This window comes from Crocuta crocuta, unplaced genomic scaffold, assembly GCF_008692635.1.
Source record: "Crocuta crocuta isolate KB4526 unplaced genomic scaffold, BGI_CrCroc_1.0 scaffold56, whole genome shotgun sequence".
NCBI lineage: Eukaryota > Metazoa > Chordata > Mammalia > Carnivora > Hyaenidae > Crocuta > Crocuta crocuta.
In genome coordinates, this window is record NW_027531334.1 from 2697283 (window position 1) to 2723734 (window position 26452).

Here is a 26452-nt window from a genome sequence, read left to right on the forward strand (position 1 = left end):
CATTGGCTGATTATTGGTTATTGAACCAGACTTACACTGTTGAAATATCCTCCCCCCATGATGTATAATTCTTTTTATATATTGTTGAATTCTATTTGCTAATATTTTATTTAAAAATGTTGTGTCTAGGGGTGCCTGCCTAGCTCAGGCAGTAGAGCATGTAACTCTTGCTCTTGGAGTTGTGATTTAAGCCCTATGGTGGGTGTGGAACTTACTTTAAAAAACAAAAACCCGCAAACAACCAAAAAACCCAAACCCCAAATAAACAAAAAGAAATTTTGTGTCTGTATATTCATGTGGATCATGGTCTGTAGCTTGCTTTGTTTTTCTTTTTTGTACTGTCTTTGTCTGGTTTTAGTATAAGGATAATACCAGCTTCAAAATATGAGTCAAGAGGTCTTCTCTTTGATTTTCTAGAAGATAATGTGTGTGGTGGTAATCATTTAAATGTTTGGCAGTGTTCTCCAGTGAAACTATTTAGACCTATAGATTTTTTCAGGAGAGTTTTAAGATTATAAAGGCAATGTTTTTAATAGCTATAGAACTTTTCAAATGTGATAATTTGTATTGTGTGTATGAAATTGGTCTATTTCATCTGAGTTGTCAAATTTATATGTGTAGGGATGTTCATTGTAGCTCCCTGGTATCTTTTTAAATGTCTGCAAGGTCTGTAGTAATATTACTTGTTACATTCTTGATATTGGTAGCTTTTTTCTTTTTTAAAATTTTTTTTAAATATTTTATTTATTTCTGAGCGGGAGAGACAGACAGACAGACAGAGAGACAGACAGAAGCAGGGTCAGAGAGAGAGAGGGAGACACAGAATCTGGAACAGGCTCCAGGCTCTGAGCTAGCTGTCAGCACAGAGCCCGATGCGGGGCTCAAACCCACGAACTGTGAGATCATGACCTAAGCCAAAGTTAGACACTTAACCAACTGAGCCACCCAGGCACCCCAGTGATGTTGGTAGCTTTTTTCTTATTTCCCTGTTTTTTTAGACTTGCTAGAGGTTTCTCAATTTTATTGATCTTTTTGAGAACAAACCAGATCTTGGCCTAAGTGATTTCTTTCTATCATTTTTCTGCTTTCAATTTTATTGATTTCTGCTCTTATCTTTACTATTACCTTCCATCTGCTTGCTTTGGATTTATTCTGCACTTCTGTTTTTAGGTTTTAAGGTGATTGTGAATAATTGATTTAAGACCTTTTTTTATCTTTTCTAATTTAATGCTATAATTTCCCTCAACATTGCTTTAGCTGTATTCCACAAACTTTGGTAAGTTTTTTTCACTTTCATTCATGTTAATGCAGTTTTAAAATTTGCATTGATCCTTCTTCTAGGTCTCATGGATTATATAGAAGTATGTTGTTTGGGTCCAAGTGTTTTGAGATTTTCCTGTTATCTTTCTGTTTTTGATTCCTAGTTTGATTCCACTGTGGTCAAAGAACACATTCTGCATGATTTTAGTTCTTTTATAGTTGTTGAAATTTGTTTAATGGTCTAACATATGGTCTCTCTTGGTGTATATTCTGTGTGTACTTAAAAGAATGCATATTCTACTGCTTTGGATTAAGTCTTCCATTACTGTCAATTAGATTCTGTTGGTTAATGATGCTATTCAGGTCTTCTGTAGTCTACTGATTTTCTGTATAGTTCTAATCAAATGTTGAGAGAGGCGGCGTTGAGGTCTCCAAATATAATCATGGATTTACCTATTTTTCTTTTCATTTCTGTCAGTTTTTGCTTCATATTTTGCAACCCTGTTATTTTTATGCATACATATTTAGGATTGCTATGTCTTCTTGGTAGATGGACACTTTTATCATTATATGAAGTCTTTCTCTGTCTAGAGTAGTTTTCTTTGCTCTACTTTATCTGATGTTAATATAGCCACTCCTTCTTGGCTTTGATTAATATTTGCATGAAATATTTTTTCTTTTACTTTCATTTTGACTATATGATTAGAAGTGGATTTCTGGTAGACAGCATATGGTTAACGTTTTTCACCTACTCTTTGTCTTTTAATTGGTATACTTAAACCATTGACATTTGATATGTTAGGGCTTTATCTGCTGTTTAATTATTTTTTTAATTTTCTCTGTTTTCTATCTTCTACATTTTTCTTCCCTCCTATGGACTACTTGAACATTTTTTAGAATTCTATTTTAATTTTCTCTAGTGTTTTGAGTGTATCTCATTATGTAATATTTTTAGTGGTTGTTTTATAAATTACATTATATATACATAATTTATCCCAGACCACCAGTGTCATCATTTTACCAGTTTAAGTCATCGATAGAATCTTAATCTTCCTTTACATTCTTCAAAGGGAGGAAGGAAGCCTATTATATTTACCTAGAGATTTGCTTATCATATTTATTCTTCCTTGATGTTCCAAGTTCCTTTAAAAAATAATTTTCCTGGGGCACCTGGGTGGCTCAGTCGGTTGAGCATCTGGCTTCGGCCCAGGTCATGATCTCACGGTTCATGGGTTTGAGCCCCGCGTCAGGCTCTGTGCTGACAGCTAGCTCAGAGCCTGGAGGCTGCTTCAGATTCTGTGTCTCCCTCTCTCTCTGGTCCTCCCCTGCTCGCTTGCTCTCTCTCTCTCTCTCTCTCCCCCTCCCCCTCTCGGAAATAAACAAAACATTAAAAACATAATAATAATTTTCCTTCTGTTTAGAGAATTTTCTTTATCTGTTCTTTTCAGATACATATACTAGTGATAATTTTTTTACTTTCCCTTAATCTGAAAATTAATCTTCATTTCCTTTCTATTTCAGAAAGATATTTTCACTGAGTATAGGATTCTTTTAGGTTGACTTTTTTTTTCTTTCAGCTTATTGTGCTACTTCCTTCTGGCCTCCATGGTTTTGAATGAGACATCCCCTTATATTCTAATTACATCCCTTATAGGTGAAGAATCACTTTTCCCTCACTGCCTTCAAGCTTTTTTGTCTTTAGTTTCCAGAAGATTGGCTATGATGTGTCTTGGAGTAGATTCTTTGGGTTCATACTGATGGGGGTTCACTCCGTTTATCTATAGGCTTATGTCTTTTGCCAAATTTGAGGAGTTTCTAGTCATCATTTCTTCAAGTGCTTTTGAAAACTCACTCTTTCTTTATTCCTTTTGGGACTCATGGCATGACTGTTCTACCTTTTATTATGGTCCCATAGATCCCTGAGGCTCTGAGGCTTGGGATTTATTTGTTTTTCAGTCTTCTTTCTGTTTTTCAAACTGGCTAATTTCTATTGTTCTATCTTCATGTTTATAGATGCTTTCCTGTGTCCACTTCCATTCTGCTGTTGAGTCCATCCACTGACTTTCTGTTCTAGTTGTTGTATTTTTAGTTCTAAAATTTCCATTTAGTTCTTCTTTGTAGCTCTTATTTTCCTGATACTTTTTATTTCTTTGAACAGGCTTTGTATTTTTTCATTTGCTTAAAGTGTGTTCATTATTGGTCATTGATGAATTTTCATCATGACTGTTTTAAATATTTTGTCAATTCTAACACTTCTGTTGTCTTAATGTTAACATTTATCCATTGTCTTTTCTCATTCACTTGGTGATCTTCCTGGTTCTTGCTGTGATTAGTGACTTCCAATTGAAACCTAAAAACTTTCATATTATGTTACGAGGCTCTGTATTTTATTTAATTCTTCTGTTTTATTTGGCTTTCTCTAACACTGCTCTGACAGAGAAAGGAGTATGTGCATATTCCTTATTGCCTGGTGGATATATTCAAGAGAAGGAGGATCTCCTTGTTCTGGAGTTCTGATTCTCCATGTAGTCTGTCCTGACAACATAGTGGGGATGGTCTTGGTACCTGTGGGCAATGGCAAAAGTCCTGACCCTCTACTAGGGTTCTTCTTCTTTTTTCCATTAGGTTTCTTCTAGTGTGACCTGTATGGGAGGAGGAAGTGAGTCTTGTTAATTCCGGATGAAAGTAGAAATCCAGAGTAGCCATGAGGTCTCCACAGACATCTTGGTGGGGGTTGAGAGCAGGGCTGGTCAGCAGCCAGCAGGAACCATTGTACCAGTTCCCTGCTTGGTCTTCTCTGACACCATCTTGGGTGGTGGGAATGTGGGATACCTGATTGCAGCTTTGCAAGGGTAGGTGTCTAGTTTCCCCACTTCACCTTCACTGGTGGGGGTGGGAGTGGGATCACAGGTTTTTGTTCCTGTGTCATTTGGTTAGAGTATTGTCTAAAAGTTTTGTCTGATTAGGCTTCCTCTTCTTGGCTGTTTGGCTAGAGAGAGAAGGCTCTTGTTGGGCCTTTTTATATCTATACCTATTGGTGTTTCCAGGCCACTGACCTATTCATTTCCAAGTCTGAGATATAGGAGGCTTAAAAGAAGACCCCCAAAACTCACCATAATGTTGTTTCTCAGGTCCTGAGGTTCATATTTAGTTTGCCTTCTATCCATTTTTCAGAATCTTCTGTTTGTTTTACATATAATGTCCAGGTTTTAGCTGTATTTTGCAGGAGTAATAGGAAAAAAATAGATCTAATTCATCTTCCTGGAGGTGAAAATCTATGTAACAATTTTAGTCTAATTTTAAACTTTGCTGATTTATTTCATAAAGTGATATAGACAACCTAAAGTAATTTTAAGGGAGATAATAAATTTAAGAAATATTCTAGAGAGTATGAGTATATCTCTTATTTTTAATTTGATGTCCCATAAAATAGAAATTGCCAGTTGGTGATCTGTGGCTCATAAATCACCTCAAGATATTTAAAAAGAAAACAGCATAGAGTTGAGTGGGAGTCCACAATCACTTATCTAAAACTCTTAGAGACAGACATGCTTTAGTATTTAGTATTTTTTATATTTTATACAAGTTTTGTATATGGCACTGTTAAAGAAAAAAAGGATTCATGGCACTTGTTAAACAACAATAAGGCAGACTTTATTCAGGGTCACTACTACAAGGGGATTTTATTTTAATTTATTTTTAAAGTTTATTTTTGAGAGGGTGACAGAGAGCATGAGTTTGGGAGGGACAGAGAGAGAGGGGGACAGATGATCAGAACTGGGCTCTGTACTGACAGCAGTGAGACGAACGTGGGCTCAAACCCACAAACCATGAGATCATGACCCGAGCCAAAGTCAAACACTCACCCAACTGAGCCACCCAGGTGCCCCCAGTGGGATTTTATACTAGGGGAGACAGATCAGTACAGCTCTGAATATAACAAGGACAAGTGGAGATTTATAGCCAAGGAGCAGGTTGGGAGTCAGTGGATGGAAAATTACTAAGAGGTAGGTTAATTCTTTGCTAGACTGACCTAACAGGATTCTTGCTGAAGACAGGACAGAGTGAAAAGATAGTGAGGGTAAGGAATAAGGAGGAATCTGATCAGATATCAAAGGTGTGGGAATTTTACTAAACTGATGCTGTAGGATTCTTGCTAAAACTAGACAAATGGGTCAAGAGCAGAATCTATGGTCCACTACTGGTCAGAGAGAGAACTCAGAGGAGTCTGACTCAAGTTTGGTTAAAGAAGAGAGTCTTTGTCAACTAACATCCCAGCAGGGTTTAGTGCAGGATCTGTAAATCAAACACCTTAATATTTTCACAGCAAGACATAAATATTCACACTAAGTAGGTTAAATAAATATTATAAATAGCATTACTTCAGGGAACTTATGAAAATATTCTTTTCAAGACACTATGATTCAGTAATTGTGGACCTATAAAACCATGTGTGTGTTAGGTGTGTCACAGCATAAGCAGTTTGGCAGCTTGGTCTTAGCCCTCTTTGACTCAATGCATTGAAATTAAGTGCACAATATTCTGCAGCCATTTGAGTTTGTGGTCTCTGTGTCCCCAACCATTTATTTGTTTGTTTTTAATTGGTTATTTTATTTTGCAGAATTTTATTTATTTAAAAATATTTTTTGATTGAAGTATAGTTGACCAACAATGTTACATTAGTTTCAAGTGTACAACATGGTGATTCAACAACTCTATGTTACCATCTCACCACAAGTGTGGCTACCATCTGTACAAACGATTGCAGTACCACTGACTGTATTCCCAATGCTGGACCTTTCATCTCATGACTTAGTCATTCCGTAACTGAAAAGCCTGCACTTTCCACTCCCCTTCACCCATTCCTCTGGCAACCATCAATTTGTTTTCTGTATTTATGGCTCTGCTCCTGCTTTTTGTGTTTGTGAGTTCATTTGTTTTGTTTTTTAAATTCCATATGTAAGTAAAATCATATAGTATTTATCTTCTCTGACTCATTTAACTTAACATTATACCTTCTAGGTCCATCCATGTTGTTGCAAGTAGCAAGAGCTCATCTCTCTTTTATGGCCGAGTATTATTCTATCGTGTATATATGTGTGTATTGATGGGCACTTGGGTTGCTTCCATATCTTGGCTGTTGTAAATAATGCTGCAATAAATGTAAGGGTGCATATATCTTTTTGAACTAGTGTTTTCATTTCCTTTGAGTAAATACCCAGTAGTGGAATTACTGGATCCTATGGTAGTTCTCTTTTTAATTTTTTGAGGGGTCTCCATACTGTTTTCCACAGTGGCTGCGCCAATTTACATTCCCACCAACAGTGTAAGAGGGTTACTTTCCCCCCACATCCTCACCAACACTTGGTATGTCTTGTCTTTTTGATTCTAGCCATTCTGACACATAAGGTGATACCTCATTGTGGTTTTGATTTGCATTTCCCTGATGTATGAGTGATGTTGAGCATCTTTTCATGTGTGTCTGTTGGCCATCTGTATGGCTCCTTTGGGAAAATATCTACTCAGGTTTTCTGCGCATTTCTTAATCAGATTATTTATTTATTTATTTATTTTTGGTGTTGTAGAGGTTCCTTATATATTTTGTATGTTAGCTTCTTATTGGTTACATCATTTGCAATATCTTCTCCCATTCACTGGGTTATCCTTGTGATTTGTTGATGTTTTTCTTCACGGTGCAAAAGATTTTCATTTTGGTGTAGTTCCAATAGTTTATTATTGCTTTTATTTCCCTTGCTTTAGCAGGCATATCTAGAAAGATGGGTTTGTTTGTTTGTGTTTTGGCCAATGTCAAAGAAATTAACTCGTATATTTTCTTATAGGAGTTTTAGGTCTCACATTAGGTCTCTAACCCATTTTAAGTTCATTTTTGTGTATGGTATAAGAAAATGCCCCTCTTCCCCCAAAGAAAGTGGTCCAGTTTCATTCTTTTGCATGTTATCTGCCCAGTTTTCCCAGCACCATTTGTTGAACAGACTGTTTTCCCCATTGTCTATTCTTGCCTCCTTTGTCAAATTGACCATGTAGATGTGGGGTTATTTCTGGTTTCTTTATTTTGTTCTTTTGATCTACGTGTCTATTTTTCTAACAGTGCCATGCTGTTTTGATTATTATAGCTTAGTAGCATATCTTGAAGTCTGGGGTTGTGATACCTCTCGTTTTGTGCTTTTAAGATTGTTTTGGCTATTCAAGGTCTTTTGTGGTTCCATGCAAATTTTGGGATTATTCATTCTAGTTCTGTGAAAAATACTACTGGTGTTTTGATAGACATTGAACTGAATCCGTAGATTGCTTTGGATAGGATTGTCTTTAACCATTTTAGACTCTTTTAAAGATATTGACAAAGTGCCTGATTTCTCTGTTATTTTCCTAACGATTAACATCTTGGAAAAAAAGACTTCATTTTTAAAATCTGGGATTTAGCTTAACACAGGAACTTTTCTGCTTATTAACAATGGCTTCCTCTCAATTTAGATGAAGAAGAAGATAGTGATGAATCAAGTGAAGAAGAATCCAGCATAGAGAGTGATGAAGATGAGTCTGGATCTGATGATGAGGTTTTTGATGATTCTATTTGCCCAACAAGTAAGTTGGAGAGTCCCATATGTTCTCTGAGAAGTGTGAAGATGGACTGACCATACCAAGGAGGTCCTTTTTTTGGTTTCTCAGTTGTCTCATAATAAAATTTAAGGCAAAACTGGTTTAAATTGTATGAAGTATAGTCAATGAATACTTTCTTTTTTTGGCTCTCTGGATGATTTAGTTTCTTTACCCTTAGGCAGCCATTTATGAATGACAAATATTTTGCAGATAATTTATAGTTGATTCACAGTCAAATTATACAGCAATTTTCATTTTATAGAGAAATGATGGATTGCACTGTGTGTGTATATATTTTACAAAGCTTTCCCATTTTGACAAACCCATTCAAATTTTCATATTTCAAATCTGTTTTGTAAGGGTACTTTGTACCAGTTTCATGGAGATGCTTAGCTATTTATATTCACTGTTTTCGCTGGTAAAACCAGTCTGAAGCAGCCAGGCCAATATTCTTACAGTCTCATAAGATGAATAGTTCAGTGCAAGGAAAACAATTTCTTTTTGGTCTGAAATTTATTTTTCTAGCCATTATATATAAATTTTAAAGTTTCATTTCAAATAAAGTTTAAATCATATTTTAATCTTGTAAACGAGACTTCCTAAAGTCCTATGCATGAGTGAAATAGAGCTCAAAAGATTAAATACAAATAATTTTATAGCAGAATTAAATGAAAAAAGTTTCACAGCTCGTTTAGTGGTAGAATTAGGGTTAGAACAAAGGTTTCTAAATTCTATTGTAATACTCTTATTTTCACATTCTTTATCTGTTGCTTGGTAGGTAAATGTAGCTGTGGTGTGATACAGTGGAAATTAATAGAGAGACACTGTGCCTGAATCCCACTGTGTCACATATCAGCTATGTGACCTGAGACATAGGGTCCTCACCTATAAAGTAGGAACAACCGTTTCTACCTTGCAAAAGCCTATGAGCTTTTAGTGAGATAATGTGCATAAAGGGCCTAACGGGAAACCTGGCTCACAGTACTGTTCAGAATGCCAATGCTGTATCATAATTACTATCATGATTACTTATACTATTAATAATTTCCACCTGGAACAATGGAGCTCTAAGTGTAGTCATTATTCTCTTTTTTATAGTTTATTTATTTTGAGGGGGTTGGGAGAGAGAGAGAGAAGGAGGGAGGGAGGGAGAACCACAAGCAGACTCTACACTAACAGGATGGAGCCCCAAGTGGAGCCCAGACTCATGGACCATGTGATCATGACCTGACCCAAAAACAAGAGTCAGGTGCTTAACCAACTGAGCCGCTCAGGCATCTCCGTCATTATTAATTCTGAAGCTCTAAGGTCTACACCTCTAAAATTACCACATCCATAACAATGGGGCTTCTTTTTAATTTTGACTGTCTTTTCAGATTGTGATGTGGGTCTTTTTGAACTGGCCCTTCAACTTCGAGAGAAAAGGCTGGACATCGAGGAGTCCTTAGTTGAAGAAAAGAAAATTATTGATAACCTGAAAAAGGAATATGATACACTATCCAAAAAAGTATGGTGGTGTGCTTACTTGTTTATCCTTTCCCATCATGCTGCTTGTCCTGCTAGCTACAGTACTGTCATTGCATAGCAATGACCTAAGTTAGGACTTCTCCCCAGAGAAGAAACATTTTAAGTGCTACATTTTAAGTGTTTCCTTTTCAAATGTACTTGTGGTGGAGGCTGATGCTCTTTTGAAGATTGGATTCCTTTATCTAAATCATTGACCTCCAAACTTTTTTTTAATGTTTATTTTGAGAGAGAATGCATGCGCACATGTGTGCATGTGAGTGGGAGAGGGGCAGAAAGAGAGAGGGAGAGAGAGAATCTCAAGCAGTTCTATGCTGTCAGTGCAGAGCCCAATTCGAGGCTTAAGCTCATGAATCATGAGATCATGACCTGAGCTGAAAGCAAGAGTCAGATGCTTAACCAATGGAGTCTCCCAGGCATCCCTAAGCTTTTTTTTTTTTTTTTTTTTTTACTACATACATACATACATAAAAAAAATTGTAGGGCATGTATCCCCACAATAAATGTACATTTATTTACAAACTAGATTCGTGAACCATTGTATTAATATATTTTGTATATTAGGAAGCATTTAAAAAACAGTGAACCATTGTACTAATATATTTTGCATATTAAGAAACATTTACAAAAACAGAAATGAAAAAGGAGAAGATAAAACTAAATAAATGGAAACTGATCTTTTCTGTACCCTAGTACATCACTTTGTTGACCCTCTGGGGTGTGGGCACCCCATGTTGGAGACCATGAAGCTAAACTGGCATAACTACTTTGTGGANCCTATTCACAAATATTTTTAATAGATTGGTTCTCATCCTGCGAATAGGAAATGATCTGGAAGACTTTCAAATTTTTAAATTTTTAAATTTTTATTTTTTTCAAGTTTTTTAGATGAAGAACATGCTTTATGAATGCTTTAGTTAGTAGTTTTGTTGTTTTAAAGGGCTTTTCCCCTTTCGCTTATTAAGGTCATTATGACTAAAACAGATTCCCACCATTTTGACAAAGACATTCCATGGCAAGAGCTGCTTTTCATGCAGCAAAAAATAAATAAATAAATAAATAAATAAAATTAAATAAACAAATAAATAAATAAAATTAAATAAATAAATAAATAAATAAAAATAGAGGGAGATCAGGATATGCCTTCTGAACTCTTATTCACAAGACCTTTACAACCCCGGGGACATAGGAATGATTGAAAAAGTAGTGTGGATCATGACTTAGCTGGAAGAAGATCACATACATTCCTGGGCTGCAAACTGGGATCATTCATGGAATCACAGCCCAGGTCCTGCTCATCTCCCAAGATGTCCTCCTTTTTCACCTGAGGTATGTGCATACTGGCTCTTGCCCACATTTCACACACAGGGCTTTCTACAGGTAAAAATTGTGGCAACTAATCTGAATGCGGCGGAGGAGGCCCTGGAAGCTTACCAACGAGAGAAGCAGCAGCGGCTGAATGAATTGATCGTTGTGATCCCACTCAAGCTCCACCAGGTGATGGGGCTGGAGCGGGTGCCCAATGCCATCTAAGCAGAGAGCCACCACACCCAGGCTTTTCCAGAAAAGAGTCACGGATCACTAGTGGGAAGAAGTGTAGTCCTTTGCTGAGAATTCTACCTGAATAATGACATCCTAACTTTTCTTATCCATCCTCAGATCATTATGAAAGAGAAATAGCCAAACATAGGTATTTCCCTAGGGGTCATTATCACTTCAAAAGTCCAATTAATTGTTTCAGGTCTGAGGAAATGAGGAGCCTATGACTCAATTTTTAAATTTATTTTTTTAGTTTATTTATTTATTTCTTTTAGTAATCTCAAACCCAATGTGAGGCTTGAACTCACGACCTCAAGATTAAGAGTCACATGCTCTTCCAACCAAGCCAGCCAGGTGCTCTGAGTAGCCAGCCTGTGACTTAAGAAAGAAACGGCTTAGAAGTTGAAATCTTGGATCTTGTGTATAGGTCACTTTTCACACCATCTTTAAGCAGACAAGAGCTCATGGTGCAAGAATTATCTTAATCTCTGCTTGTTAATGAGGAAGGGCAAGACAAAAGAAAAATGTCCTTTTTCTTTTTTCCCTCTTTGCCCATTTCCACACCGTATTCAAATTACAACTTACATTAAAATGCCAAGATGCGTATCAGTGAGAGAAAAGGCCTATCATACCCTCCTATTTTGTCAAGTAAAGAGAGAAAGCTGTATTTTAAAAGGAAAGCCTTAGATCAGCCTCATGTATATTTTGTGTAACCTGACCCAAACTGGATTAGCCATATAAAGCAATTTGTCTAATATCCCCACCCTGTAATGCTGGTTCCATGGTTAAGTAGTAGACATTAGGCATAGTCTGTGGGAAGATTTGCTGTCTCTTAAGGGACATAATGTGTCTGACTATCTGAAGGCAACTTCCTGCTTTCCCTTGCTCGGTAGTGGGAATGATAATAAGTCCCAAGGCAATGACCTAAAACAAGGGACTGAGAAGGAAGTGGTTTTTGATCTTACATTTTGTTTGATCTTTGTTTCATTTTTGTTTGTTTTGATAGATGGAGCATATAGTGTTTGCAGAAATACCTAATGATCTTTCTGGAACCTTGGTCTTTTCTAACCATTCCTTGGGACGGCTGCAAGAGCGGATCATACAACTCCATGAGGAAAATTCCAAGCAGCAAAAACTCAACAAAGAATGCCGGGAGAGGCGTAAACAGCTTTTCCGAGAAAAGAGAGAGATGGCAAAAACTATAAGCAGTGAGTAATTAAGCCCATGGTTTACGTAGTACTACCTATTGGTAAGAGAAGGAAATACTAAGTGGCCATCTCCAACTCTGAAAACAGTAGTAATCCTAGAATCAGACCCACAGAGAGCAAGGAAACAGCTTTTTGTCTTCCTAGTTGCCATCTCTCCTCACCACCGAAGGGTTCCCTCCTATATTAAGAGAATGAGTCTTTATCATAGAAGCTATTTCTCTTAAAAGATTTTATGCATGATGAAATGTAGAGTAACATGATAACTGTGTACTAACCACCAAGCTTAAAAACATAAAATATGGAAGGGACAACTGGACCCCCTTCTCTTCCTGAAACTATCTGCTACCACCCCCTCCCCAGGGTCAACTGGCAGGTAAACACACATGCATACCTATGTATTCCACAATATTTGGAACCTTGTGCATATTTTTAACTGTACTATTGTTCATATCATTTTGCAGTCCACTTTATTAAAACAGTTTTTGAGAGGTATCCATCTTGCTATAGATCATTTATTCACTTTAATTGCTACTACAATATTCCACTGTAGGACTCAGAANCATTTATTTTGAGAGACAGAGAATGAGCATGAGTGGGGGAGGGGCAGAGAGAGACACACAGAATCTGAAGCAGGCTCCAGGCTCTGAGTTGTCAGCACAGAGCCTGACATGGGGCTCGAGCCCACAAACTGTGAGATCATGACCTGAGCTGAGGTCAGTTGCTCAACTGACTAAACCATCCAGGTGCCTGATATTTAGGGTATTTCTAATTTTTTGTAATTACAGAGTTAGAGTAAATCTTGTACACCTCTCCAGGTGCAAGTGAGAAGGTGAATCCCCAGGACCGGAGTCTCTGGTTTGTAGGGAGATGTATGCATTTTCAGCTCTCCTATATATTGCTAAGTTGCCCTCCAGAGTGGTTGTACCATTTTATCTCCCCCCACCCCCCCACCAACCCCTCTCCTCTTCCCCAGCAGTATGTGAGAATTGCCCAGGCTCCAGATTCTTAAGAACATTTGATGCTGTCAGACTTTAATATTTTTGCCAGCCTGGTAGATGTTAAATTGTATTTCACTGTGGTTTTTATTCATGTTTCTTGGATTCTGGTAAGGTTGAACATCTTCATACACATTTATTTGTCATTTATTTGTGTTTTCTTTTCTAAAATTGCCTGTTATATACTTCACCTATTTTTTACTTCTATTTCTTGTTTTCTTATTGATTTTAGGGAGTTCTTTCTGTATTCTGTCTTTGTCCATTAAGTGCACTTCAAATTTCTTCTAGTTTGTGACTTTTTTAGTTTGTTTAGGGTATCTTTTTTTGGGATATAGACCTAATGTAACTAATTTTATCAAAGTTTATGCTTTTTGTATTGTGCCTGTGTGTATGTCTTAAGAAATCCTTTACTGTTTTGAGATCATAAAAATATTTTGTCTACGTTTTCTTCTATTACTANAACTTACATTAAAATGCCAAGATGCGTATCAGTGAGAGAAAAGGCCTATCATACCCTCCTATTTTGTCAAGTAAAGAGAGAAAGCTGTATTTTAAAAGGAAAGCCTTAGATCAGCCTCATGTATATTTTGTGTAACCTGACCCAAACTGGATTAGCCATAATAAAGCAATTTGTCTAATATCCCCACCCTGTAATGCTGGTTCCATGGTTAAGTAGTAGACATTAGGCATAGTCTGTGGGAAGATTTGCTGTCTCTTAAGGGACATAATGTGTCTGACTATCTGAAGGCAACTTCCTGCTTTCCCTTGCTCGGTAGTGGGAATGATAATAAGTCCCAAGGCAATGACCTAAAACAAGGGACTGAGAAGGAAGTGGTTTTTGATCTTACATTTTGTTTGATCTTTGTTTCATTTTTGTTTGTTTTGATAGATGGAGCATATAGTGTTTGGAGAAATACCTAATGATCTTTCTGGAACCTTGGTCTTTTCTAACCATTCCTTGGGACGGCTGCAAGAGCGGATCATACAACTCCATGAGGAAAATTCCAAGCAGCAAAAACTCAACAAAGAATGCCGGGAGAGGCGTAAACAGCTTTTCCGAGAAAAGAGAGAGATGGCAAAAACTATAAGCAGTGAGTAATTAAGCCCATGGTTTACGTAGTACTACCTATTGGTAAGAGAAGGAAATAAATACTAAGTGGCCATCTCCAACTCTGAAAACAGTAGTAATCCCAGAATCAGACCCACAGAGAGCAAGGAAACAGCTTTTTGTCTTCCTAGTTGCCATCTCTCCTCACCACCGAAGGGTTCCCTCCTATATTAAGAGAATGAGTCTTTATCATAGAAGCTATTTCTCTTAAAAGATTTTATGCATGATGAAATGTAGAGTAACATGATAACTGTGTACTAACCACCAAGCTTAAAAACATAAAATATGGAAGGGACAACTGGACCCCCTTCTCTTCCTGAAACTATCTGCTACCACCCCCTCCCCAGGGTCAACTGGCAGGTAAACACACATGCATACCTATGTATTCCACAATATTTGGAACCTTGTGCATATTTTTAACTGTACTATTGTTCATATCATTTTGCAGTCCACTTTATTAAAACAGTTTTTGAGAGGTATCCATCTTGCTATAGATCATTTATTCACTTTAATTGCTACTACAATATTCCACTGTAGGACTCAGAAAGAATTTATTTCTTCAATCTTCTGTTGATGGATATTTAGGGTATTTCTTTTTCTTTCTTTTTTTTTAACATCTTCATTTATTTTTGAGAGACAGAGAATGAGCATGAGTGGGGGAGGGGCAGAGAGAGACACACAGAATCTGAAGCAGGCTCCAGGCTCTGAGTTGTCAGCACAGAGCCTGACATGGGGCTCGAGCCCACAAACTGTGAGATCATGACCTGAGCTGAGGTCAGTTGCTCAACTGACTAAACCATCCAGGTGCCTGATATTTAGGGTATTTCTAATTTTTTGTAATTACAGAGTTAGAGTAAATCTTGTACACCTCTCCAGGTGCAAGTGAGAAGGTGAATCCCCAGGACCGGAGTCTCTGGTTTGTAGGGAGATGTATGCATTTTCAGCTCTCCTATATATTGCTAAGTTGCCCTCCAGAGTGGTTGTACCATTTTATCTCCCCCCACCCCCCCACCAACCCCTCTCCTCTTCCCCAGCAGTATGTGAGAATTGCCCAGGCTCCAGATTCTTAAGAACATTTGATGCTGTCAGACTTTAATATTTTTGCCAGCCTGGTAGATGTTAAATTGTATTTCACTGTGGTTTTTATTCATGTTTCTTGGATTCTGGTAAGGTTGAACATCTTCATACACATTTATTTGTCATTTATTTGTGTTTTCTTTTCTAAAATTGCCTGTTATATACTTCACCTATTTTTTACTTCTATTTCTTGTTTTCTTATTGATTTTAGGGAGTTCTTTCTGTATTCTGTCTTTGTCCATTAAGTGCACTTCAAATTTCTTCTAGTTTGTGACTTTTTTAGTTTGTTTAGGGTATCTTTTTTTGGGATATAGACCTAATGTAACTAATTTTATCAAAGTTTATGCTTTTTGTATTGTGCCTGTGTGTATGTCTTAAGAAATCCTTTACTGTTTTGAGATCATAAAAATATTTTGTCTACGTTTTCTTCTATTACTAGTGTTCTTCATATTTGCATTTTTAATCTATCTGGAGTTAAGGTGGATATTATAAGATGTACAATATAAAGAGTACTATCCTTTAAAGTACTTTTTGTAATATTTGATATATGGGAACATAAGTGTAAGTTGTGAAGTTTCCAACTTAAAAAAATAATATCTCTGATACTTTAGCATCTACTTTAATGCCACAGAACCGTATAATTAAAAATGATTAAAATGATACATTTTCTGTTGTGTATTTCACCACATTTGAATAATATATATATTTAAATTTTTTAATTTTTTAAAATTTATGTTTGTTTATTGTTGAGAGAGTGAGTGTGAGCAGGGGAGAGGCAGAGAAAGAGGGAGACACAGAATCTGAAGCAGGCTACAGGCTCTGAGCTGTNAAATGGCTGGATTATAAAATTAAAAAAATACACATTAGGACTCCATGTTTAAATAACACTTATATGAGACACAGAGTTTTCTCAGGTGTAGGCCTTCTCATGTACTTCACATTCCTCTGGCTTCTGTAGCGCATGAATGTTGTTTATATTTGAAAGTGCTATTCATCAAACCAAGGAATAAACTCATATGAAAACAAGGAAAGAAGCGCTTGTTTCCCTTTGAGTACTCCGTTTGGGAAAATGTGTGAAGATGAAATGAGGTATTCAAATTTTCAGAGTGTTAATGAAAATAAAACAGAATAGTCCATGTGGTATAAGTTTTTTCAGCAACTTTCAGTTCTTCTCTCACATATCCTCCCAGCCCAATTTCTGAAAAGCAAGTTGTGAGCCTGGCTAAAGACTGATCTGATTCTGAAAGTGGAACTGGGAATGGGTTCCTTTTCGTAAGCCAGAGAGCAAAGGCTTAGCAGTGATGAGAAACACCATAGTTGGCTTGTTGTTGCCTTCTTTCTCCCCAGACCCAATGGGCAAGAAGAAGAGAGTCTAGAACATGGTGGTGGGAAGGGGTAAGTTCATTCCATCCCAAGGATAACACTGCTCTAGGCCATGGGGAATGCATGTGGTAAATATTCCAGAAGGCTTTATGTCTAGTGAATACTAGCTGGCCTGAGTAGGAGAAAGGCCTAGGCTGGTTCCACAGGGAGAATGGCAAGGACCAGAGTCCATGTCCTAGTACGTGAGGCTGTCCTGAGAAAGGGTATTAGCTGGAGGGAGTCAAAGTTCTTACTGAGAGGCCAAGCAGGCAGCCACAGGCTAGCACACATGTGCAAATGTTCTAACCTTAATTTTTGCCTCACTGAGTATCATGACCGCCACATTACACAAGTCACTGGGAACCCTGCTCACATAGAAGAGAAGCAAATAGCTCCTCACTGAATTGTGCACAGTGGCAGCCATGCCGGTTACACCATTATATGCAATTATAACAATGATACTGGAATGCAAACTTCTGCACTATAGCAGAATTGTGTCATCTCATTTCACTTTAGAGCCTTCAGTCTTAGGGCACAGTCTGGTGACTAAGACAGTCTTGTCACAAGATTTTATTTTCTGGGGGAGCTCAGACCCCACAAATGGAATTTCTCCCCAGATGTTCAAGTGTTCTCATGTTGTGGAAAAACAGTCAACCAAAGTAAAATATATTGCATGTTAGATGGAGAGGAATTAAGAAGGGACTGAAAAGGAGAGTGGTCAGGAGAGTCGGGGCCAGGAACTGTTCTCTAGAAACATGGCTTACCTGTAAGGTGTGGTTTTCCCTGGTGAGAGGATGAGGACCTGCTCTTGGTTACCACTTCAGGATTGAGTGTATTGGAAATGAGCTTTTTACCCATCTCACAACTTGCTTTCAGAAAATGGGCTGAGGAGAGGGAACCATGTGGTTATTTGTGGAGGAACATTCCAGTCAGTGGGAACTGAGAGGGAATGAGTCTGGAGTGTTTGAGAAGCACACAGGAGGCCAGTGTGTCTGGAGTTAATGAGGAGAGAAGTGTAGGGCAGGTGGTGGGAGAGCTAATGGGGGCAGGACCCACCTTGTAGGGCCTTATGAACCGCTGCAGTGACTAATTTTTTAAAAAATATTTTTATTTATTTCTAGGAGAGAGAGAGAGAGCGTGAGCAGGGGAGGGTCGGAGAGAGAGGGAGATACAGACTCTGAAACAGGCTCCAGGCTCTGAGCTGGCAGTCAGCACAGAGCCCGACGCGGGGCTCGAACCCACAAACTGCGAGATCATGACCTAAGCGAAAGTCGGAAGCTTAACCGACTAAGCCACCCAGGCGCCCCGACAGTGACTAATTTTTACATGGTGTAGGACAGAACTTTCCTCTAAGTGCCTGCTCTGTTCTTAACACCAGATGCTATGAAGATCAGTAATTTAAAAAGAAAAAAGAAAAAGCAAAATCTGTTACATCCTTAGTCTAGCTGGGGCCTGTTAACAGTCTGAGGAGGGTCACCCCAGAGCATGTAAGCCAGCCGGGAAAGCTGAGTCTGCTTTACCCAGGATTTTCAAGTAGGTGAAAAGACAACATGGGAGTCGGCATTGTAGGTGAGCAAAGGAGCAGGTGAAGAGTCACAGAAGAAAAATCAACTGGTAACATAAATTCCTGTACCATCCTCTGGCAAAAGCTGTTCTATAGAATGTTATTGTTACTGGTATTGTTCATTTCATACCCGCGGAGTCCCTGAACAACCTAAGATAGTGACATCTTCTTTTAGAAATGGAAGAAACGGTCCGTCAGCTAATGATCAGCAAGTTTGGCCGCGTGGTAGACCTAGAAGCCCTTCAGACACTTTCTGTGAATACAACGCTTGAAGAGCTAAAGATCAAAAAACTTCGAAAGGAGCTGTCGAATGCAAAAGAAATGAAGATGTGGGAGGTACGGATGGGAGGACAGGTGACCCACCTTGGTTGAACCTGGGTTGTGGCAAGAAATGAAGTCAGTGGTTCCTGCGAAACATCTGTGCAGCCAGAGACAAGTGTGTGAGCCCCACTTCGCTCCCCCATGATCTTAAGCCTGTCTCCACATCCCTACCATTCACTTAGTTGAAGGGACTCGCCTATCTTGGAGTGAAAGCACCAGCACTGGGTTTTGGGGTCTTAAGTACATGGAAAAACAATGACAAAATGGCACGGATGATTACAAAGATGCCACTTTGACGTCTACGTTAATGTATAAATAAATGCTCCAGCAGTGTTGAGAGATGGAACTGCTCTGCTCTGAGGGTCCCCATCATATTTTTCCCAATAGCTTTTGCATGCTGTTAGCATATGGAAATTAGAAAATATCTCAAAGCAATAAATTCTATAACCAGGTATGGACTATTTACCTAGTAGGGTCTTAGAAGATGTTAATGCCTACATGGTTCCCTAAGCTATGAGATGAGGCAGGGCCCCAGTTACAGCCAGATGCAAACATAGGAGCTTTTATAAAAATATTATAAGCTCCCAGATCACTGTGACTTCTCCAGTTGCCAGTTCTACCTCATCAGGAGACAGGGTGGGAGAAGAGGTTCCTAGTGCTATCTTGTCTCATCTTTGCTATCCAAGATTTAACACTAAGCTTTGAAGAAGCAAATTCCTGAAGCGTTCATGTGGATGGGACTGGTCCCTTCCAGGGGAATGCTGGGGATGATAGGGGCAACCTAAAATAATTGTTTGAAGCAGTAGGAGAACAAAGAAAAGCCACTAGGAGACATATGGCCATTCTAGTTGGCTACCTTGAGGATCCTGGGCCAAGACTGGGAAAAGAATAATATATGAAAGCTTGCTGTTTCAATTAATATTCTTCCTTTTAAATAATAAATAGCAACATTCAGTATGCACACTCATTTCATCCTTCTACAATGAAGCAGTATCTACCTTATTGTTACCTACTTTTATCCTTGAGCATACCCACGTTCTGTTTTCTCTAATCAACCCAGAGACAAGGCAGTTGGCCCTGGTGGCCTTTTAATATTGATTTCTGATTGAATTTTTCCACATGCATATTTGCTGAATGGTTTTGATAAAATCTGGATGTGCATTTTTCTAATTACTCTCTTATTCACTCAATCCATCTTGGATCTTCCTTGCCTGGCAGGAAAAGATTGCCAAAGTACGATGGGAGCTGATGGTGAAGACAAAGGAACACACCAAAAAGCTTCATCAGATGAATGATTTATGTATCGAAAAGAAGAAACTTGATTCTCGATTGAATACACTACAGAACCAGCAGGTACGTTACTTCTCTTCAGACCCTTTATCAGAGTTAGGGAAACTCTATCGAGGTAGCTATTCACAAGAATGTCAAGTACTGGGATTTAAACAAATTTTGATCTTAGACCACTTCCAGCCCACCTGGGTCCCTGAGGACAAGAAGTTGCCAGTTCCTACTTTATAAGTGAGCCTGAGGGACTTGTATTGTATGCCTTATGGGTGCCATGAATTTACATATGTACTAATCTATGGGGTTTGCCTTGGCCCTGGAGAGATGAGATTATTTAGTACAAATGATACCAATATAATCCCTAAATTTGGTGTCAAATACCCATTTCTAATGTTTGTTTATTTCATTTGATTTATAGTGGATATCTTTAATTGTAGGATCTCACATTACCTTATTAAAACATTTGTTACTTTGTATGGCTTCCACCTTGTTCATACATAATTCTTACTGAGACCAACATAACACTTAATACATAGTATATGGTGGATAATTCTTACTTAATACAGATTCTTCTGATTCACGGTTCACCTAGATGAGGTGCCCTCTAGCAACCTCACACATACATGACATATTTTAATTTTTTAATGCTTTTTATTTTTTTTAAAGTTTTTTAAAAATTTATTTTGAGGGGGAAAGGCAGGGAGACAGAGAGAGAGAGAGAGAGAGAGAGAAAATCCTAAGCAGACTCTGCACTGTCAGCATGGAGCCCAATGTGGGGCTCAAACTCACCAATGGCGAGATCAGGACCTGAGCTAAAAGCAAGAGTTGGACACTTAACTGACTGAGCCACCCAGCTGCCCCATAGGACATATTTTAAAACATATGTCATATTCTTAGAATAGTATCTGAAAAAATGTCCATTGTTTCTCTTGGTTTTGCTTTGTTTTCTTTAAGCATCTTGGAAATGGTCTAAGCCAGGGGTTCTCTAAGTGTGGTCCCTTGAAGAACAGCATCAACATCACCTGGGGAATTTGTTAGAAATGCAAATTTTTGGGCCCCAGCTGTAGATCTACTAAATCAGCAGCTCTGGGGGAGGCACCCAGCCAACTACACTAACAAGCCCTCTAGATGATTCTGATGGAGGCTCAAGTTTAAGAATCACTGGTCCAAGTACAAGTCTAGAAGAGTAAGAGGATTTGGGAGGCTAATAATTGGAGATTCAATATGAGAGGATGACTGGAATCTGAATATTGAGGGCCTTTTAGCCACTCAAGAATTTTTGAGTGAAGAATCAAGATAGTGTTCCAGAAGGTTGATGCCTAAACAAGACCTTCACAGAATAAGCAGTCATAAACATTTTGTTGACTTTATGTGCTTTGATAAGTCCAGACATGTTGGACAGAAAAGAGTTTGAAGAGTTTGAGTCGAAGACTGGTTGAATGGGAAAGGAAATTTATAGTATATGTCTCTACACATGGCATATACATATATATATCTTTACACATAGGTATGCATATGGCAAAAAAGTAATATATTTATATGCATATTATCTTTACATAAGCTATCGCATACTACTATTCTCAAAATACTACTTTCCTAAGCTTAGGGTAGTTAAGCAACTAGCTCAGAGCTAATGCATGGTGCTTAGTTTTTAAACCAAAGTCTGTCTACCCCCAAAGCTGACTCCATTGCTATCATTCTTCCAACAATCTAGGCTTGGATTAGGATGTATAGATGGTGAGAACCAAAAAGTGTCAGAGGACATTTCAAAGTAAGAATAGCCGTACTTTGAGTGGATGTGGTGAGGAAAATGAGGGAAAGTTAAGGTGACTTCAAAGTGACTAGGCGCGGTAACACTGTGAGTGATGACGACATGAGCTGGTGCACGAGGTTAGCTACCAGTGGCCAAAAGCCCCATGGAGAGTAGCTGAAAATACAGGTTCTTTTCCTCACTTAGCAAGATGTCTGGAGAAGACAACTAAGGGTTTTAGGCTTAGCAGCTCTGTAACACCAGGGCCAATACCTCTGATTCTCTATGATTCATTGAAGCTTCCTTCAAAGTCATATGACGGCTGCCTCAGTTCTAAGCTTCACATCCGAATGCAAATGCCAGCCTCTCAGGTCCCTTTCACTAAGAAAGCAGGTGTTTTCTGCTTATATCCACATGGCCACCCCTAGATGGAAGAGAAACTGAGGAAGGCATGTTTAGCTTTTATAGCCCTTAGAGTGAAGGCGGGCAGGGGAGAGGAGGCGGAAGGGGTTGGGTAACAGTCACCCCTACTTAGCTATGATGTGAGCGAGTAGAGGTAATGGACAAAGCATGAGCTTTTGGCTCCAGATAACCTAGTTTTCACCCTGCTTCAAATCCTTAGTCATACAGTGTCAAGACCCAGTTGAATGAATCTCTCAGTGTCATGTCCGTATCTGTGAACCAGAGAAATGGCTTGTTCGGAGGTGTGAGGGGTACGTGAGATAGCACATGGAAAGCACCGGGCACAGAGTGGGTACTAGAGGAGTTATATCTTCCTCCCTTTAATGTGCCTTCAAGGTGTATTGAGCCCATACTTCTGTAACAAGCTCTGGGACGGGTGCTGGGTAGTGAGATCCAGGCCCAAGGGCCTCCTCTCTTACAGGCACCGGATCTCACAAGACAAGCATCAAACAGGTATTTAGGTTGAACCATATGCAACTGCCACTTTTTTAATCCTGAAAAAGGAGTCTCAGATATAAATTTCAGTGGTTCAATGTCATAATCACAATGATATATGAGGGATGTTCTGGAAGAACATAGAACAAGAAGCCCTTATCTAGTCCTCAGGGCAAAGGCCTCCCTAAAAGTGATGTCTGAAGCATGAGCAGGAGTTGGCTGGACAAGGGAGGAGTCAGATGAGGAAATAAAGAGATTTCCTTTTTGGAAAACAAACTATAGGCTGTATAAAAGAAGGAGCTGCCTTGTCTTTCATAGTTGCAGTGCTGAGCCCTCCTTATTAGGAGTGATGGATAGCTAGCTTAATGGGATTTCCATTCTAAGAGTTACTCATTAGGCCAAAGGGACACATTTCTGATGGTGGAATTTCAGTGGAGGACTCGAAGGCCCCTTAAAATAAGGGGCAATGGGCATTTAAACTGACTGAGGTCGGCACCGCTAACATTAGGATGGGGAATTTTTCACATTCCAAAGGATGCTTAACACAGGGAGGTGTTTTCTTTCAACAGGGCAATGCCTTCCAGGGCCCTCGGAAAGCAGACATTGCGGCGAGACAGAAGGTCACTGAACTGATCCAAATCCAGGCAGAAAGGATTTTGGCCTTAAAGGAAGAGATTTCTCTTTTGCGTAAGAAAGGTGGTCCTATTCTCCCTCCCATTCAGCCTCCACGACAGGAGATGAAGCCCATGGACTTTTAAGTATGCTTTTTTCTCAAATCCATCCCAGATTTCTGACATACAGCTTACCAGAGAAGTTCTTTGCTGCCTGCAGCAATCCTATTATCTTAAAGTGAACTTATCTAAAAGTCTAAGACCAGAGCCAGTCATATAGTATTGACGATTTTTCTCCAAGTTGGTTAGCTTAGACCAGATGACAGCACCAACATCTATTTCCCACGGGACCGAACCATTTTAGATGTTTGGAAACTACTGGATTGAATATGGAGTCTCAGAGAAGGCTGTATCTCAGCATCTGCAATATAGCATGTTTTGGGAAATTTGTTTCGTTCTCTGAATTTTTAGCTATCAGCAAGGAAAAACTAGCAATTTGCGAGAAAATATGCTTTTTCAATCGTTGGAAAATAAACTCTGATGTTAAGTATTCTCTGCGAGGATGAAAAGAAAAAAGCACAAACTATTCAGCCAACAGCATCTTAGCATAAGAAATGCAAATTAGGATTCTGACCTTGTTAACTTCACAGAGCAGTTATTTGGGAGCTGAGGATGCAGGAAATGCAGACAGACAGAACAGATCGCTCTGGACTGGCAGGAGACTGCCTGGCTTCCTGAATCACCCCTCGTGTCAGCAAACTCCTCAGCTCTGAATGGAGCAGAGGAGTGTGTTTTGCAAAATGGTCAACAAGGAGGCTTTTCTCTGTAGATGTCTGCAGCTCTAACAGTATTCTAAGTATTCCCGTAGCTTCTCAAGTCCTGCGCCATTTTTGTTATTTCTGATGTAGATGCAGAAGTAAGGAATGATCACATCACTCTGAGAGATCATCTCTAACCATGGCTTTTGATTCTGCATAATGTTCTGAACTAATTTGAGAGTGTCCTTTTCCGTCTGGGGGGTAAGTGGTCATGGCTGTACCCATCTAAGAATGATGTGATATTTGGATTCCTATTAGGAAGAGAACATAGCACTTTAGATCCAGTGCTCTGTGGATCCATATTAATGAGCTACCCCATTGAGCTGTCCCAGAATAGAAGTTGGTCCCTGAGAAGGAACGGTGAGGAAAGCAATATTGCATCAATGTAGATGGTCACTCAGCAATGTCAAGTCTTCCTAACCTGTGACTAGCCTGATCTATACTCCAAATTAGTTAGGACTTGTTTCCTTTCAAAGATTCTTTCATGTTCCTATTTAAGAGATGCGAATAGTCTGTGCCTGTTGTCTTTGGTGTAGTAGCTCAACTACTGGAGAGCACCCTCCATCACTTTCTCTGCTATATGCCCTAAACGATGTATGCCTTTCAAGCATTTAAAAAAATGTGCTACTCAACTCTGAGGGTTTTACCTGTTTACTGCTGCATGAAAAGTTCTCTGCCAGACATTGCTTAAAACTACTCATCTCACTTGGTTTCTGAGGGCCAGGAATTTGGGAGTCACTGAGTGGCCTGTTTTGGGCCCAGAGTCCCTCACGAGGTTACCGTCAAGCTGTGAGCTGGGGCCGCAGCCATCTGAAGCTTGGCTAGGGCGGCAAGGGCTGCTTCCAGCCTCACTCGCTTGGCTGTCCGGCTGCAGGCTTCCGCTCCTCGTTGGCCTCCACAATGAACAACTGCCTGGATAAAGTGGTTGGTCTCCGAGGAGACGCCATCCCCTAGGAGGCAGTGAGGGCCAGGGGAAGTTACGTAATTTCCTGGGCCTCATTTTATTATCCAACAAATGAAGGATTTGGAGAAGTTCTCTTTCCTGTTCTGAAATTCTGTGACTCTAATTGCAGCAAGAATGACTTTAGAATCCGTGGGAGAGCCGTGGCAAACAGTCCATGACTTTTTCAATTCCGTATAAACCAATCAGGGTTGTTACTGTTTTTCCCAAATCAAACTGGACTAAACCATCATTTAACTCCACAAAATTCAGGCCTTCATCCAATAGGCAATATAGTTAACACTCAGTTGTTTTTATGAAGTGGACAAGATCTATAGCTAGCTTTAGTTTCATTTCTACTTGACTCCAGACTTAGTCGTGAATCTATAATTACATATAGCATCGGAGTCGGGAAATTCAACTTTGGTGGGGGAGAGGAACTTTCCATGTACTCCTGCTTCCTGATCAAACTGTTCTCTACATCTGTGTGTGTCTCAGAAAGGCTGCCTTATCTCTGAGAGGCCAAAATTCGTCTACATTGAGTTACCTGTGGGTCAACTGCTAATGTAACTTGGCTATTTTGAACCTTCATCCATAGTATCATCATAAACCAAAGCTGGAAGAAAAAGCTGTAGAGTGTAGTCTGTCCATCACCGTTACGCACTGCTTGCCCAGTCCAGCTATCCGGTCACGGAGGACGGCTGTGCCCAGAGAGGCCTGCGTGCCCCGAGTGGGGCTCTGTACCCCTAACCAGCACCTGCCTTCTAGGTCTTACTCCTCCTTTGGTAAATTAGACAGCCTTTGCAGGCCGAATCAGACTTTTTAAAGGCACTAGAATAATTAACCTGAATCTAAAGGAATAGAAAATACAATGAAATTGAATATTTCGCTACTTCATTTTCTAGGCTAAAATTTAGAGACCTCAATGGCCTTTCCTTTTTTCCTGCAGCTGGCTCAGGTAAATACACATATTTATCTCATTTAATGTGCCTTGGAAGTGCTTTTTCTTTCCTAGAATTTTTTTTGAGAGCTAAAATCATTCAGTATTGTTATGGTTCCAGGGCTGTATAGAAAGTAATTTTACGTATCACTTCCATAAAGTTCATGAAAACTCACTTTGACAGCTACTTGGGATCATCAAGGAGAGGGGAAAAAAATTTAAGCCAATAGGCTAGGAGGTGAGTTACAGCTCGGACCTGAGAGGCCCTGGGCTACCTGAGTAAAGATGGAGAGCCTTGGCTCTCTCGCCCTCCTGGAAGTGACCTCTATGTCCTCAGTGCAAGGTTGTGACTCAAGTTACATCCTCCTTCTATCATTTCCATGTTCCTTACAGGCCTTCATTTTATTTCTTAAAATATTTTTAAAATACAGCTTTTCTGAAGATCGTGTTGCCTCTCGATGAGAGCTCTTTATCCAATTTAGTTGTCGGAAAAAGCGTGCAAGAAGCGAAGCGCAGGCGCGGTATTTCTTCCGGCCAGTAGAGGGTGCACTTGTCCTAGAAGCTTGTTTCTCCCGCTGGTGTCTGCTAGTCTACTAGAGGGAGGAGAGTCTGGCTCTGGAACCCTTAACCAGCATT

The 26452-nt window shown here is 39.2% G+C and overlaps 1 protein-coding gene across 1 annotated transcript in view; it reads left to right on the top strand.

Annotated features, from left to right (window-relative positions):
* Positions 1 to 23858, top strand: part of CFAP44 (cilia and flagella associated protein 44) — a 123079-nt gene extending 99221 nt beyond the window's left edge. Inside the window, exons 29-35 of the mRNA XM_077771886.1 lie at positions 7753 to 7863; positions 9255 to 9385; positions 10783 to 10899; positions 14034 to 14235; positions 18431 to 18591; positions 19795 to 19929; positions 23077 to 23858. Coding sequence (XP_077628012.1) covers positions 7753 to 7863; positions 9255 to 9385; positions 10783 to 10899; positions 14034 to 14235; positions 18431 to 18591; positions 19795 to 19929; positions 23077 to 23265 — 1046 coding nt within the window. The 3' untranslated portion in view covers positions 23266 to 23858. The remainder of the gene's footprint in view (positions 1 to 7752; positions 7864 to 9254; positions 9386 to 10782; positions 10900 to 14033; positions 14236 to 18430; positions 18592 to 19794; positions 19930 to 23076) is intronic.
* The last annotated feature ends 2594 nt before the right edge of the window (positions 23859 to 26452 follow it).